This window comes from Anthonomus grandis, chromosome 2 (assembly GCF_022605725.1).
Source record: "Anthonomus grandis grandis chromosome 2, icAntGran1.3, whole genome shotgun sequence".
Classification (NCBI taxonomy): domain Eukaryota; kingdom Metazoa; phylum Arthropoda; class Insecta; order Coleoptera; family Curculionidae; genus Anthonomus; species Anthonomus grandis.
Window position 1 is genome coordinate 46005763 of NC_065547.1, and position 12076 is coordinate 46017838.

The 12076-nt window shown below is 35.9% G+C and overlaps 1 protein-coding gene and 1 long non-coding RNA gene across 2 annotated transcripts; one reads left to right on the plus strand and one right to left on the minus strand.

Moving 5' to 3' along the window:
- Positions 1-1142: 1142 nt before the first annotated feature.
- Positions 1143-2168, minus strand: LOC126750450 (uncharacterized). The gene is made up of 4 exons (XM_050460075.1): positions 1858-2168; positions 1679-1798; positions 1559-1627; positions 1143-1500 (listed from the first exon to the last, which is right to left on the minus strand). Exons 1-4 carry the CDS (start codon positions 1991-1993, stop codon positions 1412-1414), a joined length of 414 nt encoding a protein of 137 aa, XP_050316032.1. The 5' UTR covers positions 1994-2168; the 3' UTR covers positions 1143-1411.
- A 9191-nt stretch (positions 2169-11359) lies between these two features.
- Positions 11360-11784, plus strand: LOC126750454 (uncharacterized). The gene is made up of 2 exons (XR_007665731.1): positions 11360-11399; positions 11456-11784. It is a non-coding gene; the product is annotated as an uncharacterized LOC126750454 (long non-coding RNA).
- Positions 11785-12076: the final 292 nt, after the last annotated feature.

The following is a 12076-nucleotide window of genomic DNA, read 5'->3' on the forward strand; positions in this document are numbered from 1 at the left end:
TTTAATATTATTTCGATTTTAAGCAGGGACGTACATTTTACAAGCATCTTATCAATTTATCATAGGTAATTATTAAGTTGATGGAGTTCCAGAAGTTACAGACTTCTTTAAAAGTTTGGTATCAAATAACAAGAAACTCGTAAAAATCCAATATCAGGATAATCAAAAATTGCGTCCAAAGTCATTAATCACCATAAGATTAAGAATACAAGGATTTACAATTATATTACCTAAGATGGAGATTTCCAAAATAACCTAAACTAAGCTGAAGCCTCATTTAGAAAAAAGCATAACAAATAACAGGAACTCCCATTTAATCTATGAATACTTGTAAAATCATACTTAAGTATAGTTCTGGACAATGCTAACCTTTATATTCTTGCGTAATGTTCTATTGTATAACATACCCATCACATATTTAGGTTATTGTAACGGATCTTCGGATATTCTAATAACCGCGTATATACCAGCTGTTGTCTGACATTCGGGAATCATCTAGTCCGCTGCCTAGACCCCAAGGTACAACAAGGATAGAGGAATCGGCGCTTGCAGACCTCGTGACATCTTGCGGCAGACGTAGAAACTTAGCGAATGTTCCGACACAATGGTCTAACTTTGAGCGTTTGTACATATACCGATAAATATCGGATATCGGAACCGTAATTATCGGTGAATCGGTGTTACGTTGTATACTGGGCCATTTTCATTTTATGACTACTTGTATTATAAGTTTGTTACTCGTTCTAAGAATTCAAACACTTCCTTCCAAGCATTTCTTTTAAGAATTTTGTCTTTTTAGCAAATTTGTCCCACAAACAACTCCTGCCTTCCACAAGCTCAATCAATGTGGGAGTATCAAAATTAAATGTTCCAGCACTCATTTTTGCCACTTAATACGCTAGAAATTGCAGACTGTTGGAAGCCAAAATGAATGTAAACAATTTGCACATCGAGATCGAGCGCAATCGTAGTGGAATTTACCAGTCCGAGTGTCCGACTCCGATATCTGATAATTATCGGTATGCGTACAAACGCTCTAAAGGAGCCAACTTTTCAATCGAAACAAATAAATATTTCTACTACTCTTAAGTCTCTCTCTACTCTTAAGTGTTTAGTGTATACGTGTGTAATAAGTCCTTGGCCATTTTTATGCATCAGGTGCTTTAATTCACAACTAAAGGAACATTAAAAACGCTAAAATATAGAGGTGATAACATTAACATACGCAAATAATTACAAAACAAGCTCAAGAGTAAACTACATTTTAAATCACATTTTCCATTAAAAAAAAAAAGAGCATACTGATATGTCCATTCATGTACAAGATACACATGATTTATAATATACTTCTCGCACTCGTCTCTTATGATAATCAGGGGACACCTCAATGTTTGGAATTACACTTGTCATATTATAAATTGCTTCCAGATTCAAAGTAGTAGATTGGTATTTGCAATTGCAATTTTTGAAGCCAATGAAGCAGACACAGTTGTAGTAGTCCTTTAAGATATTGTTGTCATATTAGTAACTAGTGCAGTAATATTAGTAGTACTATTACTCATAATAGAATTCACTGCAGTAGTATTATGTCTACTAGTGCTCTTTGAAGACAACGATGACTTTGAGGCTAAAAAGTTTCAGTTAAATTTTATGAAAGATGGATATAAAATTTATTTACTTGGCACAGCTGTTGTCTTCAGCAAATTTCTAAATACTAATTTTTGCTGCACTGTGGTACTTATAGTCGTAGATTTATTATTATCTGTTGACGATGTGGATGATTCTTGAGCAGCATTTGCTTCAATTAAAAAAAAAATAATTTAACTCCCATAATATTTTTTTATACTTATGACTTACTTGTGTTATTTTCAGCAAGGCGGCATTTATGTTTCATGTTATACCTGGCCCCGTAAATCATGCCGATCGTTTGTATTACCATACAAATAAGCATTAAGTTTAGTAAAATTATAAATAGGAAAACAAGAAACCTCATTTTGCTTACAGTTGTCAAGTTACGAATGTTTAACCTTAGAGTAAGGACATAATTAGGGTTTGTTCAATGTATTGAAGATTATTTTCAAGATGGCGGAGTTCTTATCTCTATATACCGTATTTGTCGTATCTCGAAATATTCAAATGGCTGGAATATATTATCTGGAATATAGATCTGGCAATAAAACTAAAATCGCAAAGTAGTGTTGAACTCCATGAGACCAACGTGTCTCCTTTTGTCATTTAAGGAACCCAGTAAGCTCGGGTTTTATAAAGGTGAATAAAATATTGTAACGAAATTCGGGAACACACTTTTATTGTCAACGTCAAAAACACTAACCTAACTCGCTTTGACTGTCGTTTAATTGTTTCCAAGGTAAAAACTGACTAAACAATTAAAACTGAATGATTTGTCACGAAGCGCGTCCTTTTTAAAACCCGATGGAACAGTTTCGAAATATTTAGAATTATCTTCATTGTTTTTGCCCAAAGAGACCAATAATTTTAGGAGAATACTGACAGTCAAAGCAAGCAAGTATACAAATTCTAGAAAATTAGAACTACAGGGATTTACAATAATATAACCTAAATAACCTAAATTGGGGCCAAAATGGGGCTCTCAAACAAGATGAACTACCTAAAAACTAAACACTATAGATGAAAATAATAAACCAAACGTAAGTAGAACCCTAAAGAAACCCTACGAATCAACTTTAACTACACAATACTAATAAAATTGTACAAAAACTAGCAGAATAATTAACGTATTTACATTTTCATAATACTGCTCCCCTCTCAAGTTTGATCGTCCCGATCAAACATGGGACCACCTGAGTCATGATAGGGCGCTAGCCGGACGATGTTTACAATTTTCATCTTCGCTGTCGGATGTCGCTGGATACGGTACACCACGTCGTTGATTCTGGTGACTACATTGAATGGACCTTCCCAATCCTTCTGGAGCTTTGGTGACTTGCCCTTCGTCCTCCGTGGATTGTATAACCAGACTTTATCCCCAGGATTAAAACCGGTAGAATTTGCCTTTATGTCATAACGTGATTTCATTCTGTTACTTTCTAGATGAAGTTTATCCCGTGCTTGTTCGTGAACAATTTGTAAACGCTCTTGTAAATGGTCGACGTACTCCTCCAGGGTTTCAGACTTATGGGGTCTTCCAGTAATAATGTCCAAAGGTAAACGAAGTTCATCACCGTAGACAACTTTTGCCGGGCTTTTTCCAGTTGACTTGTGGATAGAAGAACGATATGCCAATAGGAATGGTTGTATACAGGTATCCCAGTCGGTTTGCTTAGAGTTTACTACCATCCTTAAATAGGTTTCAAATGTGCGGTTAAATCTTTCAACCATTCCATCAGACTGAGGGTGTAGTGGGGTTGTACGGGTCTTATTGATTCCCAGCAACTGGCATACTTGTTGGAATATTTGTGACTCAAAGTTCCTTCCTTGGTCTGAATGTATCTCTCTGGGTACACCAAATCGACAAATCCAGTTCTGGAACAGCACTTCAGCTACTGTCGTTGCTTCTTGGTTTGGAATCGGATAAACCTCGGGCCACTTACTAAAGTAATCCATAGCAACAAGAGCATATCGGTTTCCGGAGCTACTAGTAGGAAAGGGTCCTGCTACGTCTATGGCAATTCGTTCAAAAGGTGCACCAACAAGATACTGCATCATCTTTCCTCTTGTCCGGGTTTTTGGGCCCTTGCTTGACGAACACTGCTCACACTGTCGGCACCAGCGTTCAACATCTTGATGACTGTTCAGCCAGTAAAACCGTTCTCTCACTTTTGCCAAGGTCTTACTAACTCCAAAATGTCCCCCGCCGACACCGCCATGAACAGCTTCAAGGACTTCCGGAATACGTTTTCGAGGAAGGACTGTCAGATATGTCTTTTCTTTTCCATCTACGCTCTCCCAGACTCTTTTTAATAATCCATCTTTTATAACCAATGAATTCCATTGAGACCAATAAGCTTTAAGTTCTGGAGATTTGTCAGAAATGTCTTTCCATTCTGGTTTTGAAATTTCTCGAGATTTCAGTTCGTAAATAAGACCAAATACTGGGTCATCACACTGATCTTGGATTAAACTAGCTACATCCCACTCTTTAGAACTGTGAAGGCCAATACGATTACAAGTAAATATCTCTGGATGCTGTTTTGATTCCTTTTTAAAACAATGTTGACATGTTTCAACACAGGGTCTTCTAGATAAAGCATCGGCATTTTGGTGATATGCGCCTTTCCTATGTTCTATTGTAAAGTCATACTCTTGTAATCGTTGAAGCCACCTTGCTATTTGTCCTTCGGGGTTTTTAAACTGAAACAGCCATTTCAACGAAGCATGGTCGGTTCTAAGAATAAATCGTTGACCATACAAATATTTATGGAAATGTTCAATAGCTTTTACTGCTGACAATAGCTCTCGTCTAGTGACACAATAGTTTCTTTCTGGTTTTGATAATGTTTTACTGAAATAAGCTATCACTTGCTCACCATCTTCATATTTTTGTGATAGAACGGCCCCAATTCCAACATTACTCGCATCGGTATCCAAAATAAAAGTTTGTCCAGGAATCGGATATGTTAAAATTGGAGATGTGCATAGTGCTCTCTTTAACTGTTGAAATGCTTCTTCACAGTCTGTTGACCAACTAAATACCACTTTGTCCTCCGTGAGCTTATGTAGAGGCTTTGCAAGATTAGCGAAATTTCTTACAAATCTTCTGTAATAGGTACAAAGGCCCAGAAAGCTTCTTAACTGGTGTTTGTCAGTGGATCGTGGCCATTTTTCGATCGCCTCTACTTTATCTGGATCAGTCTTGACACCTTTTTCTGATATTACATGGCCAAGGTATCGAACTTCTTTTTGAAATAAGCAACATTTTTTAGGACTTAGCTTCAGGTTGGCCTCTCGCAGTTTAACAAATACCTTTTGAATATTCTTCAAATGATCTTCAAATGTTTTCCCCAGTATGATAACGTCATCCAGATAAACTAAACATGATTCCCAAGTCATTCCACGTAAAACTGTGTCCATAAGTCTCTCAAAGGTAGCTGGAGCATTGCAGAGTCCAAAGGGCATTACTGTAAACTGCCAAAGTCCTGTTCCAGTCGAGAATGCGGTCTTTTCCTTATCTTCTGGGTGCATCTTTACCTGCCAGTATCCACTCTTTAGATCGAGTGTTGAGAACCATTGTGAACCTGATAGCGTGTCCAAGGTGTCGTCAATTCTTGGTAGGGGATAACTGTCTTTCTTGGTAATATCATTCAGTCGCCGATAGTCTACACAAAATCTAGTGGATCCATCCTTTTTCTTCACTAGCACAACTGGAGATGTCCAAGGACTCTGAGAAGGCTCTATCACTCCTTGTGTCCTCATTTCTTGAAGCATTGAGGAAACTTCTCCTTGTTTAGCTATCGGAATTCTTCGAGGTGCTTGTTTAATCGGAGTATTGTCTCCAGTGTTAATTCGATGCTGCACCAAATCAGTTCTTCCCAGGTCTTTATCGTGCAAGGAAAACACATCTTGATTTTCTTCAAGAAGACGTCGCAATTTACTACACTGGTCCATGGTTAAATTGGCAGAAGATTCTTCAAATAGGTTTTGTAAACATACAGGAAAAGGTCTGTTTAAATAACGACTTCTATCAGCATTTTTCATGACTGCCACTACTTCAGAGCATACGCCAATGTTCTCTCCTTGTTTCAGGTGTTGATCATATCCTTTTAAATTTACCATTCGAACCAAAATAGTAGATTTCTTCTGCGTAGTTAACGTCTTGGCTGGAAAAATTCCTTGACCATATAGTTTGCATTTTTCCATGGGCTCAATCAAAACAGTTTCTCCCTCTTTTCCTCCAGTTGTAGCATAAACCACCACCTCTGAATTTCCTGGTATAGTAACATCCTTGAATAACTTAACGACTCTGGTATTTACTTTATCTTCATATAGGTGGTGCATAAAAATCTCTTCATTTCTCGTCGTCAATATCCGGTTATATACATCCATTTTAAACTGCTGAGCATTCATAACATCTAATCCTAATATGACATCATCCATGATTTCTGCCACTAGTACTGGCTGTTGGAATGTTGTTAAGCCAATGGTGACTGTAGCTTCGTGCAATCCAAGAATCGGGATCCTTTTTCCATTTGCAGACTCCAGAATTAAATTGGGTGGTGCTGAGAGCCTACAGTGTGCTACGATGTTCGGCTTCACGATAGTATGACTTGATCCTGTATCCACTACCATCTCACATTCACGGCCGCATATTTTTCCCGGTACTACCAAGCTCTCTCCAGGATGTGGCAGCCGGTTTAGTTTTATACGTGGGGCTTGGTAGCACCCAGCCAGCTTGAAGTTGAAGTTTTCCTGGTTCCTTGGATCTCTTAAAGGCTTGGGGCATTGACGTTTAAGGTGCCCCTCCTCATTGCAATTCCAGCATTGCAATGGTCTTTTAGGTTTCCTCGCTAATAATGATTCAAACTTCTTTAGGCGGTCTTCGAGATCACTTTCCGAAGTTCTGATTTGTCTTATTCGTGTCTGCCTTCTAGTTGCTTGAAAAGCTGCCTCATACTCTAGTCCATGGGCCAAAGCTTCTGATATACTTTTATGATGAGCCATCCTTAGAGCGTGGTTAGTATCTGGATCTCGAACTCCGTCAATAAAACAATTTATGGAAATTTGTTCTCGGAACTCTGTTGGGGCTGAAGGGTAAGCCAGATTTACTAATCGAGCAACATCGGCCTCAAACTGTTGGAGTCCTTCCTCGGGTTGTTGTCTTCTAGATTTCAATTGAGCCTGGTACACTTGTTGTAGATGGGCTTCACCGTATCTCATCTCTAAGGTACGCACCAGTACGTCGAAATTGAGCTGATCCTCAGATGGCACCATTCTTAATATTTCTGTAGCTTCTCCTCTAAGGCTTAGCTTAAGATTGATTGCCTTTTCTTCGTTATCCCAGCGATTTCCCCTAGCAGCGGCCTCAAATTGATTCAAATAGGTACTCCAAGCTTCTTTGCCGTCGAATTTTGGTGGCTTTACTTTCATCATTGTTTGCATTACAGGATCGGGATGAAGAGGAGTCCGTTTTACTTTCATCTCTAGTTCTTGGATCTTTTTTTGTACTTGCCCCAATTCTTCTTCTACTGTTGCTTCAAAGTTAGTCATTAATTGTTTCTGATTCTTCTCCAGATCTTCTTTAAGTTGTAAAACTCGTTCCTCTTGTTTTCTGTCTCGTTCCTCCTGCTCCTTTTTAAGATTATTTTTTAAATTAAGTAAGTCATCTTTCATGGTTCGAATCAGGTCTTCATTTTCTTTCTTTAGGTCATCTTTCATGGTCCTTATCAGATCTTCATTTTCCTTCTTCAGGTCAGATTTAATTGTCTTTAGTAAATCTTCCTGTTTCTTGTCTCGCTCTTCTTGTTTGCGGTCTCGTTCTTCTTGTTCTTCCTTCTGTTTACGGTCTCGTTCTTCTTGTTCTACTTTTTGCTCGTCAAACTTCCTTAATAGCAGCTCCATCAATTTCTCGGTCTCCATATTGGCCTGACTTCTTGTTAAAGGCATCCACTAAAATGAGCTTCCAAATATCCTTTACTTCTGACACCAATTGTAACGAAATTCGGGAACACACTTTTATTGTCAACGTCAAAAACACTAACCTAACTCGCTTTGACTGTCGTTTAATTGTTTCCAAGGTAAAAACTGACTAAACAATTAAAACTGAATGATTTGTCACGAAGCGCGTCCTTTTTAAAACCCGATGGAACAGTTTCGAAATATTTAGAATTATCTTCATTGTTTTTGCCCAAAGAGACCAATAATTTTAGGAGAATACTGACAGTCAAAGCAAGCAAGTATACAAATTCTAGAAAATTAGAACTACAGGGATTTACAATAATATAACCTAAATAACCTAAATTGGGGCCAAAATGGGGCTCTCAAACAAGATGAACTACCTAAAAACTAAACACTATAGATGAAAATAATAAACCAAACGTAAGTAGAACCCTAAAGAAACCCTACGAATCAACTTTAACTACACAATACTAATAAAATTGTACAAAAACTAGCAGAATAATTAACGTATTTACATTTTCATAATACTATGTTTCCACAAAAGTAAAGCATTCAAGTCATCCATCCATATGTGCTTCCATAAGCACTGGTCAAATTTTGATGATATACTTCTTTGAACGATCTATACTATAAGCAATAAGCTCATACATTACTAATAATACATAAATATACTAAGCTTTAATCTTAAGAATTTACCTGTATTGAAGTTAAACAAAGTTCACCTTATTTTATTCAGTAAACTTTGGTTGAAGAGTCGAGTCGAAATCGGAGTCTTTTATCGTAGGAAATGTATCCTGTATTATTTTAAAGTGGTTTTCGTTTCTATCCGAGTCATTATAAATATAAAGAATGTTCTTGTTGTGGAGATCTAACACGTGCTCGTTTGAGTATTAGAAATTAGTTAGTTCAATATTTTTATGGGTTTTAAGATAGGCTACGTAATCCTTTTTCGCTATGTGGTTTATTTGTATTCTTGATAAAGCGTCGGCAACTTTATTAGCCTTACCAGGAATATACTTTATTTCGAAATTATATTCGCTTAATTTTATTACTAAAGGTTAATGATTTATCTTTATCCAGAAAAACATCGGAATATTTTAGACACAACTCTTTAATTTTATTCTGTAAATTAGAGTTTAAATGATTTACTAAAAGGTTTTGGCAACTTTGAAATCTAACTTGTGAGACATGATGAATTTCTGCGGGTTGCTTAATATTTTGGATTGAGAATAATGGATATTTTTCACCATTCACAATTAAATGAGGAGATTCGAAATCTAAATTACATTTATTAACACTAAGAAAATCTAATCCTAAAATACCATCAAAAGGAGAATTTATGTCACATATGTAGAATTTTTGAAGTTTTGAAAACATAGAAAAATGTATGCTATGAGAAATTGTAGTGGGAAGAAGCTTATAAATTTTAAGAAAATCAAGTGGTTTTAAAATTAAAATTGCTGCGCCAGAGTCAACAAGTAACTTTATATTTAAGGGTTTTACATGAATATAAAGTAGTGATTCATTATTTAATTGGGAAATTCGAGTTTTGTTATAGGGGGATCTTTGTTCATCACATAATTTTCGGATAAAAAATCCTGATCGATTTCGTCGTTGTGTTCAGTGTTTAAAGTTGAGTTAACAGAGATTTGAGGTTTTAAATTGTTAAAGCACGTTTCAGCCTTATGCCCAAATTTATTACAAACTCTACATTTAGGAATTGTTAATTTTAGAGGCGTTCTTTGACCCGCTTGAGATTCAGTATGAGGCCTTGTTGCTTTAAAAGTTGCATCATTTTGGTTACTAATAGTTAATTTAGAGAACTGCGCATTTGTTTGCTTGAAAAATTGTTGGTTTTGATAATCGATTATTAATTGCTTGACTTCTACTATTGAATTCGGTTTTAAAGATCTTAAGGTTTGTGACAATGGATCTTTTAGACCGGTAATGATTGTTAATAGTCCTGATTTATTATGAAAGTTGGTTAAGCATTTCTTTTTAACATCATTAAGCCTTATGTCATATTTTATAACCTTATGAATTCTGATTAATTGATTTTCGACTCGTTCTACGAAATTTATTGGTTGCTCATTAACATTTTGCTTAAAATGGCATAATTCAAAATTCAAGCAATGATATCCAAAATTTCACCGTACTGCTCCAGGAGTGCAATTTTAATACTAATCCAAGAGTTAAATTCCCTTGACCCAATAAATTCTAAAGCTGGACCTTCCAAACGGCTTTTTACAAGAAAAGGAAAAATATCAATTTCATTTTGATCAAATTTTGACAAAACAAAATCAACTGAGTCAATGAAATTATACAATTTGGAACGATTGCCGTCAAAACTATTAATTAAGCGAATTGCTTTATCTGAATTTAAGGTAAAAGCAGTTTGAGAGTTTGAGGTTGATGTCTCGGTCATATTAAAAAGAAATAACAAATAAATTTGCAATTAAAAAAAAATAATGAGAAAAAATTAGATAAAAATGAAACAACAGAATTAAAGGAAAATTAAAATCATACAATCAAACTCACCCTGCAATTCAGCTCTGGTGTCCTTTGAGAATAATTGCCGCCTCGCACGTCGTTTTCCTGAGGGTGGCCGTACACCTTCGGGGTGCTGATACTTCTTCCAGATTTCTATGGTACACAAGCTAAGGGTGTTGTCTTCAAGAACGCTGCAAATGCCTATTAGGCTAGGGCTTCTTGTAGTGTCCCAAATTCAAGTGATCCACAGACTAAGGGTAGTTCGTAGCTTAACGTCAGCTTCAATGCACGCCAAATTCCTCAAGGCTATGGGTGCGTGTTGAAGACGTAAAGTATCTTCAGCACGAATGCAGAGCTAGAGTCGATCTTTCCGTTCACGTAAACTCTTCGGATTCCAGTTAATCGAATAAATTCAAAAGGGAACAGCCTTATGTTCTCCCCGGAATAATCCTACCGACTGCGCCAGTTTTGATGTAACAAAAAATGGAAATGATGTTTTCCGTACAAAAATATAATTTTATTAAAAAAAATCAAAGTTGAAAAACAAAGCAAATGACTTAACTCTGCGGCGGTACAATCAATTCTAAAAACTATATTAAGCTTAATTTACAAATATACCAAAACTGCTGCATATAACAATTTTAAGAGCGCGAGATAACGAGAACTGTGATCCGGCTTCGCTGATGGTCGCATGACGTAACATATATACTCCTTTAGCGAGTAGAAGGTTAATCATTAGCTGAATTTTCGTCACATTAATTAATTTTATTCGGACGTTATGAGAAGCAGAGCATATCTGTTGTAATATACATGTATGTATATATGTATGTATAATATATAGTGCATAATTCATATATTTGCGTATAAACTTACAATGGTTATAACATTGTCAATAGGTTAATATCACACGTACAAAGAAACAAGCTTACAGAGCATAATATTAAAATAGTTTGCTTATACATAAATACAAAAAAAACACACGTTAAAAATTCAGATCTGCGAACTGACAGCTTTTGATTTGCTCAATTAAATTAAAGCATTTATCTACAAGAAATTCATTTATTTTATGCTTAAAAGAATATAGAGAAATATTTCTAATATTAAACAGCAACTTTAAAAACAAGTTCAAAAATTTAGTATTCTGTTAGTTAATTTAATACTTTTATTATCTAGTTGGAATTTGGTTTTATTCATATGCTTAGTTAGTATTAGATTTAGTTATTAGACGTAGCAACGTTGGATCGGCTGTAAATGACGGGCAGTGACAGAACCAACACGGTGTGTCAACAGACCTTGATTTCGCTCTTCGATAAATGGTATAATTTAAAAAGTAAAAACGAGTTACAGCGACCAAATTAGCTTTCATTTCAAGAACCCAATGATCAAACATGTAGGAGCCTAATGCAGGAGGTTTTTAGGCGCAAAAAATCGACCTGCATATTAAAGCATTGACGAGTATTATGATTCTGAGTCTCTTCAACTAAGGTATAGCCAGAGAGGTTCTTTCGAAGATACAGCGGTACATCAAGGATGTATTGTGATGGAAGTTTCAAGATTTTTAGACTTATAAAGAATGGCATCGAGGTATTTAATTCAAGCGAGGCATGCCCCAAATGTCCCCAGGCAAGTCCGTAATATGCAATTTTTAATGTTTCCATGTCAACGATTTTTGAAATAATACAAAGAATGTATGTTGCTGAGCATAGTTTTTTTGATATGATGTCAACGTGGCTTTCAAAAATCAATTTTCGCATCCAGAGTTACTCCCAAGAACTTGATTTTTTCGGCGTTTTCTGGGTTGTTACATTTAAAAGGTTTGAAAGAAACCAATCAGTAGCACTCTTAGTATACCGGGCCATTTCAATTCTTGCTTTTTTTATAGATTTAGATTTTATAGAAAAGTGTTATCGTCACAAACGACAAACAAATTGCAATATTGATCTCTGGACGACACCGTGCCATATAACCCTTTCCTCAGACCGTTCACTATTTA

Excerpts from the sequence above, each read along its gene's own strand:
- LOC126750450 (XM_050460075.1), bottom strand. The coding sequence starts at position 1,993 with ATGAGGTTTCTTGTTTTCCTATTTATAATTTTACTAAACTTAATGCTT. Across the intron at positions 1,799-1,857 it reads CCTTGCTGAAAATAACACAA|CAAATGCTGCTCAAGAATCA; the intron begins GTAAGTCATAAG and ends TTTTAATTGAAG. Across the intron at positions 1,501-1,558 it reads TGCAGTGAATTCTATTATGA|GACTACTACAACTGTGTCTG; the intron begins GTAATAGTACTA and ends AATATCTTAAAG.